Below are 17,173 nucleotides of genomic sequence, written 5' to 3'. Positions count from 1 at the left end.
CTTTTTGCAGATGACACTATTGTCTATCTGACGGTTAAATCATCTTTTGATTCTTAATCCCTGCAAAATGATCTTCATTCCCTAGAAGCCTGGGAAGAGGACTGGTCAATGGAGTTCAGTTCAGATAAGTGTGAGGTGTTGAGGATTACTCGAAAGAAAAAAACCTATCATATACAATTATACATTCCATAATATATCACTAAAAACTACAGAAGCTGCTAAATACCTGGGCGTTACACTAAGTAAAGATCTCAGTTGGTCAAAACGCATTGATAACATTACATCGAAAACAAATAATTTACTTAGATTCATCAAAAGAAATGTCAAAACAAACAACAGAAAAGTAAAAGAAACAGTTTACAACACCTATATATGTCTGCCCACAGCTTGACTACTGTTCCACTATATGGCACCCTTGGCAAAAATCCCTCACATACAAAATTGAACGAGTACAACGATCTGCAGCTTGATACGTATGTAACAACTATGGTCAAACAAGCAGTGTCACCCAAATGCTTAATGATCTCAACTGGCAATCCCTTGAACAATGCCGCGTTAAAAATTCCCTTATTATACTTTTTAAAATAAGGTACAGTCTTATTGCAGTTGACCATAACCACCTCACACCTACAAGGAGCCTGAACTACTTGATCACACAATCTCACACGCAATACCATTCAAACTTCTTTTTTCCAAGAACAATTCGTTCCTGGAATGGTCTCCCCTTATATATACAGTCCAGCCCCACTTTGATTCTATTCACTGAGAGGCTGGCAACTGTAACCTTCTAATCTATATCTATGTTGTTTTTTTTTAGTAATTGTAGTTCTTTTTAATTTTGCACCTGAGCTTGCTCATCTTTTAACTGATCTTTCCCAGACAAAGCGCCTCCCAGTTATAATCAGAATTGATTATTGGTCAGTACACAGTAGATGTAGATGTACAGATGTAGATGTAGATGATGGTCCGCAGCCTCAGAAGATGGTCGTTGAATACCTTTTCAAAAAGAATTATCTCCCTTCGAAGACAACAACAACAAGCGATGCAAACAGAAATCAATAAATTTGGAAAAGAAAATGCTCCTTGTATTCGTTTTCCTACTAAAGTTCAAACTGTTGTCAACTTTAGAATTAATACATTTAATGCGAGGTGTGTAAAATAATTGTAAATGTCACGTTTGATGAGCAATGATGAACGATTTTGCCAAAAAAATGTGTCAAACGTGAAAATCAGGGGTATCGTCTTTAGTTTCTGATTATTCTAATATCTCGATGCATATTTCAGCATTTTGATTTCTTATAATTTTCAGTATAAACGGATTATTTTGTTAAATTGGGTGTAACTTCTGGTTCATTTCAGTTTAGAAAAAACTTAGGCTGAGGCTATCAGCACGACGGTCTTGCCGATAATTTTCCTTATCCGCACAACTGTCGTGCAGATTATTTTCGTTATTGGCACGACGGTCATGCCGATTATTTTCGTTATTCACACAACGATCTGCTGACATAACTGGAAAGTCATGTCGATTATTTTTGTTACTGATACAACTAAAAATACATATATGTGAAATTTAGTTAATCTTTTCTGAGGTTTTCCCTTTTTTCCTTGGAGATTTTTTTTTTCAACTTTTTAACAAAACTGCAGTTTTTATGCTTTGAACATGGTCAGTGAAATGAGAAATCAACTTACTGACGCTCTAAAGACATAACCCCCTTATTTGTATTCATTTTGACACAAAAGTAATTTCCGAAAAGTCTCACTTAAAAAAAAATCTGATCTAGATCTACCCACCCTATTTTTTTAAGCATGTTACCGAAAACAAGTTTTTGAAAGCCTTTTCAGATCTCCATAAAGTACAATTTTAGCATGCACCTACCCTAGGGCTGTCATAGATAGAAACAATATCGATGTATCAACGATATTTTTTGGTCGATTGATTATCGATTCCCATTTTTGAAAATCGATGTTTTACACAGAGAAAAAAGACTACAGACCCTCTAAAACAACTTTTCTGCCTGCAAAAATGCACCTTAAGTAACGTAAGTTGTCAATAAAGGTCATGTCTAAACTTGTCCCGTAGCAGTCTTTTCCAACTAGTCGGCACTACCTGTATGGGGAAATATATAAATTCAAATAAAACACATGAAAAGCATGCAATTAAACTAAAAATAACATTAACAAGAAGGTATATAGCATGTACATGAACAAATAGGTTGTTACACTAACTTAATAATCGATATATCGATGTATCGTCGATATCTGTCTTCCGATATATCAGTATCGTCGATATGACAAAGACCCAATCAATGACAGCCCTAACCTACCCGCATTATGTTGAATCACTTACGCACAATTTATTGAATTAAAAACATAACATGACAAGTAAAATAACTGCATGAAGGTATGCTAACTAACTACACTCGAAACCCGTTATAACGCTTCTCGATATACCGCGGTATTCGTTATAACGCTGTATCGTCTTGGCTCCCAAATTTTAGAGGGTAAAAAAAAATCAAAAAAAAAAAATCCGCGGATGTTATTTAATTTGATCATAACCAGCGTTAAAACAACATGTACGTGTACCTTAACACCTTTCCATGACAACTGTGACGATTATTGATTTTTATCAATAATCGTCTGCTAGCTTACTTGTTTGCGTATCGCCTTTGTTAAAGTTTCAATACATGTAGACCTGTGACAATTAGGCAATCAGTACCGTGTCAAAATTAGATTGTTTGCATTAACAAGCGTGGAAGATCGGTCAGTCAACTATCAAACCGTTTAAGTTTGCACCAATTAAGTGGATGACATTAACACTCGAGTGAATAAAAACCGAACAACAGGCCCAGTTCTGTAATAAAATGCAGCCGTTTTTCATAATGATCATTCTCGGTGCGTCGGAATTTGCGAAGATTCGACGCACTGAAAGCCATATTGAGAATGTTCTCCCTTTTTAATATCGTATATTAACGACGGCGATTTAACAATTTTCTATCTTATTTATCGATTTTCTTCATGTATTCAAAATTATTTTTTTTAAGACTGTCCGCGTTTTTTCTCTTTTAGTTACATAAACCCCCACTGCAATTGCAGTGCGTATGTAATTCCCATGACAGCGCATTCCTCACACAGCGTTATACATGTTTACTTCCGGGATAAACAATTTCAACTTTCTTTTAGAATCACGACAAAATGAGAAGATGACACAGCGTTATAATTCTTTTAATGTATTTTTCAGTAGCATTTAAGGTAAATAAATGTCCCGTTTATACGATTCTTATTTCTTATTAACATAAAACAGCGTCCAAAATACGTCTAATACATTACCGATGGGTGGGGTATTGCATTTACCGCTGATACGATCAACCCGCGTTATAAATTTAACCCCGCTAGATCCGCGGCTCTCGAACCTTGGACCCCGATGACAGCGTTATAACGGGGTCCCAGTGTATTATAAATTATGCAAGAATATGTGTCCTTTGCATTCTTTTGATTTATTTGCAATGGATGATTATTCAATTATTTTTACTAATAATGGTTGTTTTAATATCCGATCAAAGTCTATTGATTTGATATCTTAAACAATGAACGTGATGCTGTTACAGCTTACGCCAAAATTAGAAATGCTACCGAAACACCCGTCGTGCGGATAAGAATACTAACCGGCACGACCGCCGTGCGGATAAGAAAAATAATCAGCATGACGGTCGTGCCAATAGACACTTCCAAAAACTTAAGTATTACATTTTCGGATATGAGCGTCCTTTTGGATAATATAATGTAACATAGGAAGTGTCTAGGGGTATGGATTGGTACATCTAGAATCTGATTCTAGAGGTACGGACCTGTACCCTAGACGTATAATTTGATGTTTAGATTGTTTTGTATTTGTGACATGGCAGTTTAAACGTCAAAACTTCAAAGGACCAAAATAATGGAGGATTGATCAGGTTGGCATGACGTCACTTCCATAGCAGCCGATAATACAAGTAGCGGAGGTGAAAGTAGAACCTAGCGACCTGTAGCGATTAAACTAGTGGTATGGATTGTGATGATTTTTCCATTAAAACAAACCATAATAGTAATACTTTGTTAATTTAGTTGAATTTATTATCTGTGGTCCCTATGGTATATATTTTTAAAGTTTTTGCCAGATTACACGGGAAATTACTGATTTATTAACATGTCAAAACGTTTAAATGGTCTGGTAGAAGTGTATTGTAAGTTCATCATGTTCATCGGCGTTTCGGATAATGTTTTCCAAGTTTCCAATTTTATTCAACATTTTCTCAGTTTGCACATATACTTACAAAAACATGAGATAAATACATTTTTAAAAGAGTTACGCAAATATGAGGGCAACTCGAGGAATATAGATCACATCAAATACCTGATGACATCACATTATTTTATTTAATTGTTTATAAAAACTTTTTGGCCTATAGTACTTGTAGTGGTTGTTTCTATTATTTCTCAGAGAAAATCTTTTTGTTGGAATCTTGAACAACCAGACCAACTACTCTATTTAAAAGCAACAACAATGAATCACATATAATGATTCTAAGAAATTTCTTAAGCTGATTTTTTTCCAAATGCTCAAGATGGTTGCCATTCACTAAACTCGCATCTTTTATATTTGTCTGTTAATATCAATGTCAATTTACATTTAGTTTGGAAATCAAAGGAATAAAGTTGAAATTTTATACTTTTTATACATTGAGTCAAAAATTATTTCAATGAAACGTTTTACGGTGTCAAATGGAATATAAGTTCTTGCGTATATAATTATAATTTTTAAGCCATTAACCCTTAGCCTGATTGTGGCAATTGATTTTGCCTTTGCAGCCAGTGCAGACCAATGTCAGCCTGCACATCCGTGCAGGATAAACATGGTCTGCACTGTTTGCTATTCAGACAGTAAATTTTCAGTTAACACCCCTTTGATAATAAGTGGTACTGCTCAAATTGAATGATGGACCAGTCCATTTTAGAAGTTTAGCAGGCTAAAGGTTAATTATTTCAAAATCGTTGTTACTTAGAAAAAATCACTTGATACCATAAATTTATGCAGTTGTCCTACTATTATGATCTAAGGCCTGTTATATAAAAATTCTCTGATATACTGCCAGGGAGAAAAAATCCCTGTTATTTTTATTTTAACTCATTTTGTATTGACTAATTAAGGTTTATGACACCTGTTATTATGCCCCCTTCGAAGAAGATGGGGTATATTGTTTTGCAGATGTCGGTTGGTCTGTCTGCCCGTAGACCAATCCGTTTCTGGATGATAACTCAAGAACGCTTTGGCTTAGGATCATGAAAGTTGATAGGGAGGTTGGTCATGACCAGCAAATGACCCCTATTGAATTTGAGATCAGTAAGTTACGGTCAAGGTCACAGAGACCCAGAACAGTGAAACCATTTCCAGATGATAACTCTAGAACGCTTGGGCCTAGGATCATAAAAGTTGATAAGGAGGTCGGTCATGAACAGCAGATGACCCCTATTGATTTTGAGGTCAGTAGATCAATCATGGTCAAGTTCACAGTGAAATTGAACAGTAAACCATTTCCAGACGATAAACAGATAACTTGAGAACACTTGGGCCTAGGATCACGAAACTTTATAGGGTGTTGATCATGACCCGCATGACCCCTTTTGATTTTGAGGTCAAAGGTCAAGGTCACTGACCAGGAACAGTTAAACCATTTCCAGACGCCTCAGTCACAATCAAATGCATACTTTTTAGGTGCTCCATGTTATACACCCAAATTTAAAAGTGCATGTTTATATATTCTGTCTTCAGCACTTCAGGAGTTACATATCACTACCCAGTTGCAGGTAAAACTACTATCAGGTAGCTGATGTACATATAAAACGAACGCCATGCTGTCCAATAACAGAAAAAAGGCCAACATTCAGCGTTATATTGTTTCACCTTAAAAAATGTGCTTTTTGTCTTTTCATTTTAAATAAAACCTGAACCAACAAGACCTTTTTGTGCTGTTTGGTTTACAGGAAAATTCGTCTTCTTTCAGCTGCAAGTTATTTCAACTGTCTATGTCACCCACAACAGAAGCTATGTACTGAAGACTGACATGACCGTTTTGTTATATATTTTGCCTTTTTACTCTTCCTCATATCAGATATGTGATTTCATTACAAAATAATTCTTTTTTTACTGTCTTATTTGTCTCTGTGTGAACTTCAGTCTACCTTCTTCTGAAAATAATAGCATTCTTTCAGGTGGAAGTTTCTTATCTCCTCAAGTTTGACTCTGAACAGACAATGATAAATGCGCCAATTTTTTTGTCCTGTCCGTAGACACCTATTTTCTTTGTGAAGGATGCAATATTAGAGTTTAATCACTGTTGCTATGAAAGCTGCTAGGATAGTGTCTAAGTTGATAAACATTAGACGGAATTAAACTGGGTTATATAGATATAAATAGTTGTTGAATTGCAAAATGTCTTGTCCGTAGACACATGTCTTGTCCGTAGACACTAAAGAAACGAAGGTTTTTTGACAAATATCATTTATAAAATCATACTGGAGCTATTTATCAAGTTTCAATGATACACCACACTTAATGTTTATACAAAATATAGAATAAATATATTTCTAATGAAACTTACTTCTTCCAAATGCAAAATGTTACCCATTTATTCTTGTGTGTACAATCTGAATCTGAGAAGTACAATGGATATAGAATATGTTTTAATCTTATACATGACTTATATATATGTTAAAAGCTATCAAAAAAGGAATAATACATTTCTTTCTAACCCTCCCTTTGTTATGGCAAAAACAAGGCATGCAATGATGGTGTCTACGGACAAGACATTACGCAAATACTATTCAATATATTTTCTGTTTTCAATAAAATCCAGCAATGGACCTTAGAAATATATCAAGAGTTCTTTGAAATAAATCAAGAGACTCTGAAATGCAAAAAAACCCCAATCTTTTACAAGTTAGTAGTAAAACAGAAGGAATGAGAAGATAGAAGCAAAATCATTTGACATTTGGTCATATTCTAGTGGAGTATGATCTATTGTTAGACATGGTGTGGGCTGTCCACTTTCAACTTAAACATTTTGTTATAATCCACTCAATATGGCATATTTCTGTGCTCTTCAGGGCCAAGATATAATGGTGATTGGTTTTCAAGATTTCATTCTATTCATTTGCCGATCAACTTTTATTCTGTAACTGACTGAAATCACATAAAATTGAAGCAGTTTAAAACATCTTAAAAAAGAAATTACAAGCAATTTACTATGTGATTAACGTAGTCTCCTAGCAGCTTTCTCCCTTTCAAAAATGAGAGCTATTTAGATTTGTTTGTTTTTGGGGGTTTTAATGCCCTTTTTAAACAGAATTTCAGTTATGTAACTTAACAATTGTTAATTGATTCTGTACTGTACAAACATGTTCTCTGCAAGTAACTGCCAACTTCCCCACATGCATCAGAGGCAGAGGTCTAGAATTTTGAAATCATAGTTTGATTTACGATTTGATTTAATAACATTTGTTCCAGTATTTTTTTTAAGAAAATAATATTAATATAGGTGATAACATGAAAAAAAGAAGTAAATGTGATAAAAAGACAGTTAAAAAACTTTGTCTCCAGTCATACTATCTTACATAATGGAAAAAGGTCAATATTAATCAAAAATATTACTGGCTAGAAAAAGATAATGTATCTTGGAAATTTTAAGAAAAAAGCATAATATGTAAGTCATTAGCTGACTCAAAACTAAGTGATAAAAACTTATCACAGTGAACATTTAATTATTCTGTAAACAGGTTAAAATTCACAGGAATTTTATTTTGCAGGACTACTTAAAATATTAGTATGAGTTATAACATAAATGGATCTCACAGAATAAATGTCATGAGTATTTTACAACATACAGCTATTTAAGCAGTCAGCAAGGGAGTTTGTTTCATTAGTTTTCCATTTAAGACACAGTTGTAATCTTTTTAAGCTGTTGTTCGTGAGCTATAAGTTTAACAAGTTCTTCCTACTTTTTTAATGTTTCTACTTTAATGAACATGTTTAGATGAACTCATAGAGTTCTTCATGTTAAACTTTGTGTTTATACTTTTTTACCATTTCTTGACTGATATGGTTGATAACAGCATGTAAATATATTTGCCTCAACAAAGTCTAGTCAGGTGGTTTCTTCCACCATCCAATTTCAGGAAGATTGTGGTTTATTTTGTTTAGTTGAGGTTAAAAGTTATTACAGATAAATAAACATAGTCTAAATGGTGTACATAACAGGCTGCAAGGTCAGTTCTTCAGCCCATTAAATGCATGAGCATTGATCAGAAACATTATTACTCTTATCTGTCTTTTAGACAGAAATTATGATCAAATGTCTTGTCCGTAGACACCAAGCTGAAGGAGATTTTTAACAGCCTATTTCAGTGAGGATCCTTCCAAGTATCATTATTTTTAGTATATAGTGAAATATGAAAACAATTAGTCCTAATTTATGTAAGCAATAGCACAGAACTTGTCACATAATGACATTTTGATTTAGTCACAGTTGTTCAAATCCTTCAATTATTCGAAGACACATTCCGAAGACCGTCAATTATACTTCTTTTCATAAATTTGTTTGTTATTTACTTGTTCTTGGTCATTTTAAACATAAAAAGTTCAACAGAACTAAAAGACTGTCTTCTAATACCTATGTAGAAAGCACTTGGCGATGATGTCTTGTCCGTAGACTTTTTGGGTAAATTTCGGCTTTCATTTTAAAATTGCGATATCTCTGCCAAACATAGTCGTAATCACAAAAATGAGACCATTATTTAAAGAGAAATGACTGAATTTTTAGAAAATAACATATTTGAGTTGAATAAATGCATTTCAAAAGGTATGCAAAAACTGAAAGCAAGTAGAAAACAAAAATTTCTAGAATTTTGAACTTCAAAAGAAGATAATAACTACAAATCTTTGTGTAATTTATTAGTTTTTTTTGGGTTTTCTGCATTACTTTTATGTACCTTATCATGTGGTAACAATTTTGTTGGGTCTCAAAGAGTTATTTGAATAAAACGGTCCTTTAAAAATGGTCATGTCTGTTTTATTTTTTCCCTGAAGATTCATCTTAATATCGAAAAAAAAATATTGTCGAACTATCAGACAACGACAACTACCATTGTTTTTGTAGAACCAAGGTATATGGTAAATTAACATTTCAAAATAAAAGAGTTTTACAAACTTTTATTTTTGACCCCAAGTGAAACAAAAAAATGCATTTGATTGTGACTGAGGCGAGATGATAACTTGAGAAGGCCTAAAATGACGAAACTTAATAGGGAGGTTGATCATGACCAGCAGATGACCCCTATTGATTTTTAGGTCAGTAGGACAAAGGTCGGGGTCATGTTGACCAAGAACACAGAGACCAAGTCATTTCTGTTCCTTGTGCAAGTACTGAATGCATCAAGAGGGGCATTTCTTGTTCTGCGAGCTCTTGTTAAATCTTACAAGGATGAATTAAGATTTAACCTTTATTAAAGGTGTCGATTTAATTAAATTTGGTGTTGATTAAATCAACTTTTACACCATAAAACATAATACTAACCTGACATTTTAAAATATATTTATAATGCCAGGCTTCAAAATAGAATGAGGACAGTGAAAATATGATTGAACGGAGAAACCCAGACACTTCATTAATCTTACAGGAGAATGATAATTTTCTTCTAGCCCGTTTCAAATGAGAAGGTACTTTGCGATTACCGATTGCCAATACACAGTCATGTAAAGTTACTGGTTTTATGGCTTGCACATAATTCTGTGTAGATGCGGAAAACGTACCAATTAAATTACCAGAAAATTCGTAATTTTGGAAATGATTTGATAACTTTTACATCAAACAATGAGGCATTGAATCCCCTTTTGATACATGTAAGTTTTTTTTAGCCCACCATCATCAGATGGTGGGCTATTCAAATCACTGCATCCGTCATTCTTCCGTCCATCCTTCCGTTATTTCTCGTTATTGCATCTCCTCAGAAACTACTGGGGATATTTTGACCAAACTTTGTCAGAATGATGCATTGGTACCCTAGTTGTGTCCCCCTGAAAATCAGACTGGTTCAACAGTTTTTGAGTGAGTAATGGCCCTTTGTTTATTTTTATAAATTACATAGATTTATATAGGGAAAAACTTTGAGAATCTTCTTGTCCAAAACCACAGGGCCTAGGGCTTTGATATTTGGTATGTAGTATCATCTAGTGGTCCTCTACAAAGATTGTTCAAATTATTTCCCTGGGGTCAAATATGGCCCCGCCCTGGGGGACACATGTTTTATAAAGACTTATATAGGGAAAAACTTTGAAAAACCTCTTGTCCAAAACCACAGGGCCTAGGGCTTTGATATTTTGTATGCGAGATCATCTAGTGGTCATCTACTAAGATTGTTCAAATTATTGCCCTAGGGTCAAATATGGCCCTGGCCTGGGGTCACATAGTTTACATAGACTTATATAGGGAAAAACTTTGAAAATCTTCTGGTCCAAACCACAAAGCCTAGGGCTTTGATATTTGTAATGTAGCATCATCTAGTGGTTCTCTACCAAGTTTATTCAAATCATTCCCCTAGGGTCAAATATGGCCCCGCCCCAGGGGTCACATGGATCATATAGACTCATATTATAGGGAAAAACTTTGAAAATCTTCTTGTCCATAACCTACAACATTCAAATTTAGACCACATGTATAGTTTTGTGTGGCAAGATGAACCTTGACATGAGTTGACCTTGATCTTGACCTAGTGGCCTTCTTTCACATTTCTGTAGCTACAGCCTTCAAATTTGGACCACATGCATAGATTTGTGTACCGAAACAAACTTTGACCTTGATATTGACCAAGTGACCTACTTTCACATTTTTGAAGGTACAGGCTTCAAATTTGGACCACATGGCTGCATAGTTCTGTGTTCCAAAATGAAATTTGACCTTGATTTTGACCTAGTGACCTACTTTCACATTTCTCAAGCTACAGCCTTCAAATTTGGACCACATGCATAGTTTTTTGTACCGAAATGAACTTTGACCTTGAGATTGACCTAGTGACCTACTTTCACATTTCTGAAGCTACAGGCTTCAAATTTGGACCACATGCGTAGTTTTGTGTTCTGAATTGAAATTTGACATTGATTGTTACCTAGTACCTACTTGCACATTTCTCAAGCTACAGCCTTCAGATTTGAAACACATGCATAGTTTTGTGTACCGAAATGAAATTTGACCTTGAAATTGATCTAGTGACCTACTTTGGACCACAGGCATGGACCACATGCACAGTGTTGGGAACCGAAATGAAATTTGACCTTGATTTTGACCTTGAGCTAGTCTTGAAATTTGGAAACATTCAAAAATGGCTCATTGGTGGGCGCCAAGATCACTCTGTGATCTCTTGTTGTTGTTTTTTAAATTTATGGCCAATTTGTGACATAATAGTCATTTAAAGCTATAGTATGTAAAGCTTTGGCAGCGATGAAAATTTCGTCGGAAATTTCCTCCACTATATTGGTTTTTCAAATTGCCCATATGAAAAATTATCTCAAAATATGTTTTTGTTCATACACTTGCCTCTTTTACAGTGTGACCTAGCTTTGATTTATAACTCAGGGGGAATATATAAGGTATTATTACATACTCGTTTCTATTCCCCGTTAAGTTACACTGGTACCGGAACGTCAATATTTTTCCATACACTGACGCCTGAATTTCATATTGGGTGGGTGACGTAATTCAGTGTTTGTTGTTGCACTATGTTTTTCTTTTTAGTACAGTATTGTCAATCCTATTCAGGCTATTGAACAAATTTATGATATTTCCATTATATTTATACGTGTAGATGCGTATGTAATAAAAAGGTTATTATCTTTGCATCGTGAAATATGCACTCGTTCTTCAGCGGAAGAATATTGCGCTCCTAAAGTCGCGCAATATTTCCGCTGAAGAACTCGTGCATATTTCCCGATACAAAGCTAATAACCTATAATTATTATTTGCGGATCTTTAAAAGATAATTGTATCAAATTGATTTTAATTTTATTCTGTTCTTTCAGGAAAAGTGGTGAGACCGAAAATCTTAGGAGAAAATTAAGTGAAAATGGCATGGAACCTTACTGATGAATCTTTTATGAGAAACCAGAGCGGCCTGCCCATACCTAGTCATAAATTTGGTGTGACCTCTAACAAAGAAACTCATGATGTTTTCAGTGTTCTCTCTAATTTGAAGAAACTTAGAGATGAAGACATATTCTGCAACCTGAAACTGCATGTTAACGGTGCTCAGTTTAGTGTTCATAGAGTTATTGTGGCTGCATGGAGTCCTAAGTTAGCTAGTTTGTTGGTAGGACAAGATGATGCAACTTCGGAACTTCTTATTCAGTTCGAACATGACAAAGCTTTTTCGGACTGTTTAGAATACATGTACTCAGGACTGTGCTCGCCAAATGAAACTAATGTACTACCACTGTTGGAACTTGGAAGGGGACTAATGATTGACGGTTTAGTCGCAGCTTGTGAAAGTTACCTTCAAAAAAGTGTCTGCCTGCAGGATTTTGTAACCAAATATTTTATGAGTTTAAAGTATGATCTTAAAGTTTTGGAAGAAATCGTAGTGGATTTCATAGAAACAAATATTGCTACAGTAATAGAACAGACTGATCTATTGAACCTACAGCCTCCTGACTTCAGGACTTTCTTAATCTCAGGGAAGATGGGCAGCGTTAAACAAGAAGTGAAGTTCTCTTTGATAATTAGCTGGGTTGGATTCAACATTCCAGAGCGGGACAAATACCTTTTGTACTTATTTGATCTTGTAAACTGGACCCATTCAGTGAATGACCTTCTTATTCAGATAAGCTGTACACAGAATATTTTCACAACAAATGAGTTTTGCCTGTTTCAGCTTCTACACAGTCTAGTCTCAGCTATAGGTCATCATCTTGGGCCATTTATAACAGCCTATCCTCGCTTATTCTCTATCTACTCACACATGTTAGAAGATCTCACTCACCCAAATGCTTTCCTTGCTGCTGGTCAGTATCACCAAGAGCTTGCACCAATCACTATCAGCCAAGTGCTTAATAAAGTAACCAAACAGATGCCAAAAGACACAAAAGATGCTGCAGTAAATACTGATTTTGAATTTGATCTGTCAGCATTCCAAGCTTCAGTTACCTCTCCAGAAAGTAAAGAACTAAGCGCAGAGGCATGTAACCTGGAAGATCTGAAAAAGACTTGTGATATTGATACGGAAGTGGCTGCAAGTTCAGCAATGCTTGAAGGTGTACAAGTTGATACTACTGCTATAGAAAATTCTCAGTTAAGTGTCAAACATAGGAGGAAAAGTCTTCCAAGGAAATTACCAGTAAAAAATGCTAACAAGGAGCCAAAAGAGAGAAGGAGAAAATCGAGGAAATTTGCTTTGAAGGAACCAGAGGAAGACAAAAATATCGAGCAGATGGGTGAAGTAAATGGTACTAACGATGCAAAGGAGACTGAAGTGTTGTTTAGAGTTGATGAAAAAGAAGAAAACACAGTTGACTATATCTTAGGAAATACAACTGAACCTGGTAAAGGGGAGAATGAAATAAATGAACCTGAAGGTGAACACATAGATGATGAAGGTGAACTTGAAAAATCTGAAATAAAGAAAACAAGGTTAAAAATCACTTTAAAAAGGGGTATACTAAAAAAGGGTAGAAATACAAAAAGTCATGTCAAGGCCAGTAAGCCTAAAAAAGCTGTAGCACCAAGACAGTCAAGAAAGTTATCAGAATCTAGTCTACAAAGGGTACATTGCACATACGAGAACTGCGACTTCACTGCTAAAGCACCAGATGTTCTTGAAAAACACGTTGAGCGTGTTCACATGATAAATGTTAATTTGAGATGCTGGAAATGTGATTTTACAGCCAGGGAAATGAGGGATCTGTGCCAACATTTGAAGGATCATTTCCCAAAGGCTCCATTTGTTTGTGATGTTGAGCCTTGCACCATGAGGTTCTTGAGGCTGGGCCTCTTTGTGCGCCACCACATGTCACATATGAAACAGAAGCCATATCAGTGTGATTTCTGCATGAAGTCTTTCGCAACATACAACCAGCTGAGCTGTCATAAGAAATTGCATGAAGGTAATACATGTTTATAATGAAATATGTTAAGTTATAAAAATCCTATTTAAAAGATTTTTTATTTCTTGAGCCATGAGCTTTATCTGTTTTAGGTTACTTTCTAATGTATGACGTGAGCAAGTGTGTAAAGTAGGATTTAAGCAAAGTAAAGGATTATTTAATTGATTTTAATTGAATATACAACAAATATCATGAGGAAGGCATTTATATATTGAATTAATAGAGAGGCCGGGTAGATACATATACCGGTATGTTTAGTACTTCTTCTTAAAGTTAGATGGGCATTTTTTGTAAGACAAACTTTACAGGAATGTGTTACATAGGATGTAGAGCATTATTGCGAGAATAGATTTTGGATGACTATAGAATATTTTGGTATTTCAGGACGTCAGTTTGAGTGTGATGTTTGCTTCAAAAAGTTTGGCACAAAGGGTGTAATGCAGCAACACAGGGCGATACACTTTGATAACAAGCCTTATCTGTGTGACTTGTGTGGGTTTTCGACCAAACATCAGTCACACCTTATATCTCACAGGAAAATACACACAGGTATACATTGTTTTTTAACTTGGCACACTGGTAAAGAGGTATAATATTGTTTTTTTATGTTAAACCCCCCCCCCCCACAAAAAAATAAACAACAAAAAAAATATGGTTTTCTGTCTCTTCTGTCTCTTACCAAGACAAAACTTTTCTAAGTCATGCACAGTATGCATAATACTGTTTTCTACCTAACATACATGTTCTTTACCTCATGCACAGTATGTGTAACACTGTTTTCTACTTCATTCACAGATATATTGCTGTTTCTACCTTGCACACAAATATTAAACTGTTTTCAACCTCACACAGAGAAAAAAAAATCTACTTTAGACAAAGATATTTCTTCCTGTTACACATGTAAATTAATGTTTTTTACCTCATACACAGATATAAGACTGTTTTATACCTTTGCTACCAGATTTACAACGCATATTGTTATATCCCAGTTATTTTGTTTATGAAAGTGCATTTTTGGTGCTTTTAATGATTGCCAGGTCTATATGTAGAGAAAAAATGTCCACAGCTTTATTATATGTGGAATTATCTGAAAACATTGCACTTGTGGAATGCATGAGGTACAAATGTAAAAGTGATTCTAGTGTTTCTGAGGGAGACATACAAACTGATTGTATTGTATTATTTTAGAAAACTGAAGTTTTAAGATAAAAGGCACTTTGCACAGTATTAAAGGGAAAGGCAATGTTGTTTTGATGTTAATTTTCCATCTGCTGGGATTTCTGTAATCATTTAAAGAAGTGAAAGAATTTTTAAAATCAACTTAAAAATGAGGAAGTTATGAGCATTTAAATATTTGATCAAAATGGTGGCCATTTTGTTTCCATGGCAACAAAAAAAGAAAAAGGCAGATTTATTAAATTGCTAGACACATATTTGAATTGAATTTATTTATTTCTATAAAATATTTTCTCTAATTTTTCCAGCTATAATGAAAGAAATTATCATGATTTACATCTTACACTGAAGAAACATGTAAAATTAATCTATTTAAAGGGTTATTTGCTAAAAAAGAATTCAGCAGTGTGTAAATGATGTCATAAACACACAAAATGGCTGCCTCCATGATCAGTAATTTTCTTAAATTTCGAACTGCCATATCTTTTTCAATAGTGGTCCCATTTTAAAAATTCTTTCAGCGTTATGAAAGACTTGAGTATGGCTGTCCTATGAAATTAACTTATCGGCTTTCCTTGTCCTTTAAAGTAGGTTTTCATAGAAGGAAATTTTTTTACATACATGTATTTCAATATTTAAAATTGTGTATCATTCTATAATTGCCTTTTTCAGGAGACGTAAAGCGATGTACATTCCCGAACTGTAACTACTCCACACCTAAGTCAGCGCATATGACGCAGCATATGAACTCACATCTCAACATACGTAATCATATCTGTCAGGTAGGCAGAGTTATGTCTCCCACCACACAATGGTGTGGGAGACATATTGATTTACTCCAGTCTGTGTGTCTGTCTGTGTGTGTGTCTGTCTGTCTGTCACAAAGCTTGTCCGCACTCTAAATCAAACATTTCTCATCCGATCTTCACCAAACTTCAACAAAATGTGTCTGCCAATAACTGCTCGGCCAAGTTCGATAACTAGCCAAATCGGCCTAGGCACTTGGGAATTATGACCCTTGATTAACCAAAATACTCAGATTTCTTGCGCAGTTTTACCCCTAAACCGGCGCCAATACTACTAGTAGTATAGGTGTCCTTTTGGTGTCAAGAAAGCGCATGCACATGTGGATTAAGTAAACGGTATATAAAGACTGACTTACTATTTAGATGATTAGGCAGTTGTGGGAGACATGAGCTTTTCTCAAAAGCATCTCTAGTTTTTTTTATGAATTACCTGTTCAAAAAAGTGAAGATAATTTTTAACTGGACTACAAAATATATGGAGAACTCTCCTACTTGCCTCTGCATCAGCTTCCACAGCTTATCTAAAGTTTTGATGCACTTTCATTTTATCTCTGTTATTAATTTATGGATTCGCTTAAGGTATAGGTCCATATTTAGGAGAAAAAAGTTCGAACGTCATCAAATCATAGAAAGAAAGCGTTGTTTTACATGAAAATTTAACAGCATATAAAACATTTATATTATTCAACAAAACCATTGTCAATTTATTCATGTATGTATTGAATTCCGGAAAGGGACTGCATGAAGGGGCCACACTTCTGGACAGTTCAGCGCCTTTAAAAACTCACCATTTTGAAAAAGCTGTTACATGTCTTCGTTTTGATGCATTTGCAACATCGTGCGAGTGTTTAAACTTTACATAACTAGGTAAAACATCGTTTTTGACAATTGTTTACATTTATTTCTTTACAAATGACATTCTTATTCAAAGGGGGACAACTCATTAAGAATATTTTAAGTATTCAACTGTGTGGGACAGAACAGTAAAGCATGTATTGGACAGATAAGTTGT

General features: G+C 34.7%; 1 protein-coding gene across 1 annotated transcript in view; it reads left to right on the top strand.

Annotated features, from left to right (window-relative positions):
- Positions 1–1,024: 1,024 nt before the first annotated feature.
- Positions 1,025–17,173, top strand: part of LOC128548435 (uncharacterized) — a 28,912-nt gene continuing 12,763 nt past the window's right edge. Inside the window, exons 1-4 of the mRNA XM_053523223.1 lie at positions 1,025–1,149; positions 12,104–14,179; positions 14,564–14,728; positions 16,028–16,137. Coding sequence (XP_053379198.1) covers positions 12,148–14,179; positions 14,564–14,728; positions 16,028–16,137 — 2,307 coding nt within the window. The 5' untranslated portion in view covers positions 1,025–1,149; positions 12,104–12,147. The remainder of the gene's footprint in view (positions 1,150–12,103; positions 14,180–14,563; positions 14,729–16,027; positions 16,138–17,173) is intronic.

The sequence above is a fragment of the Mercenaria mercenaria genome, chromosome 14 (assembly GCF_021730395.1).
Source record: "Mercenaria mercenaria strain notata chromosome 14, MADL_Memer_1, whole genome shotgun sequence".
NCBI lineage: Eukaryota > Metazoa > Mollusca > Bivalvia > Venerida > Veneridae > Mercenaria > Mercenaria mercenaria.
This window is presented reverse-complemented; position numbering and strand designations above follow the sequence as displayed.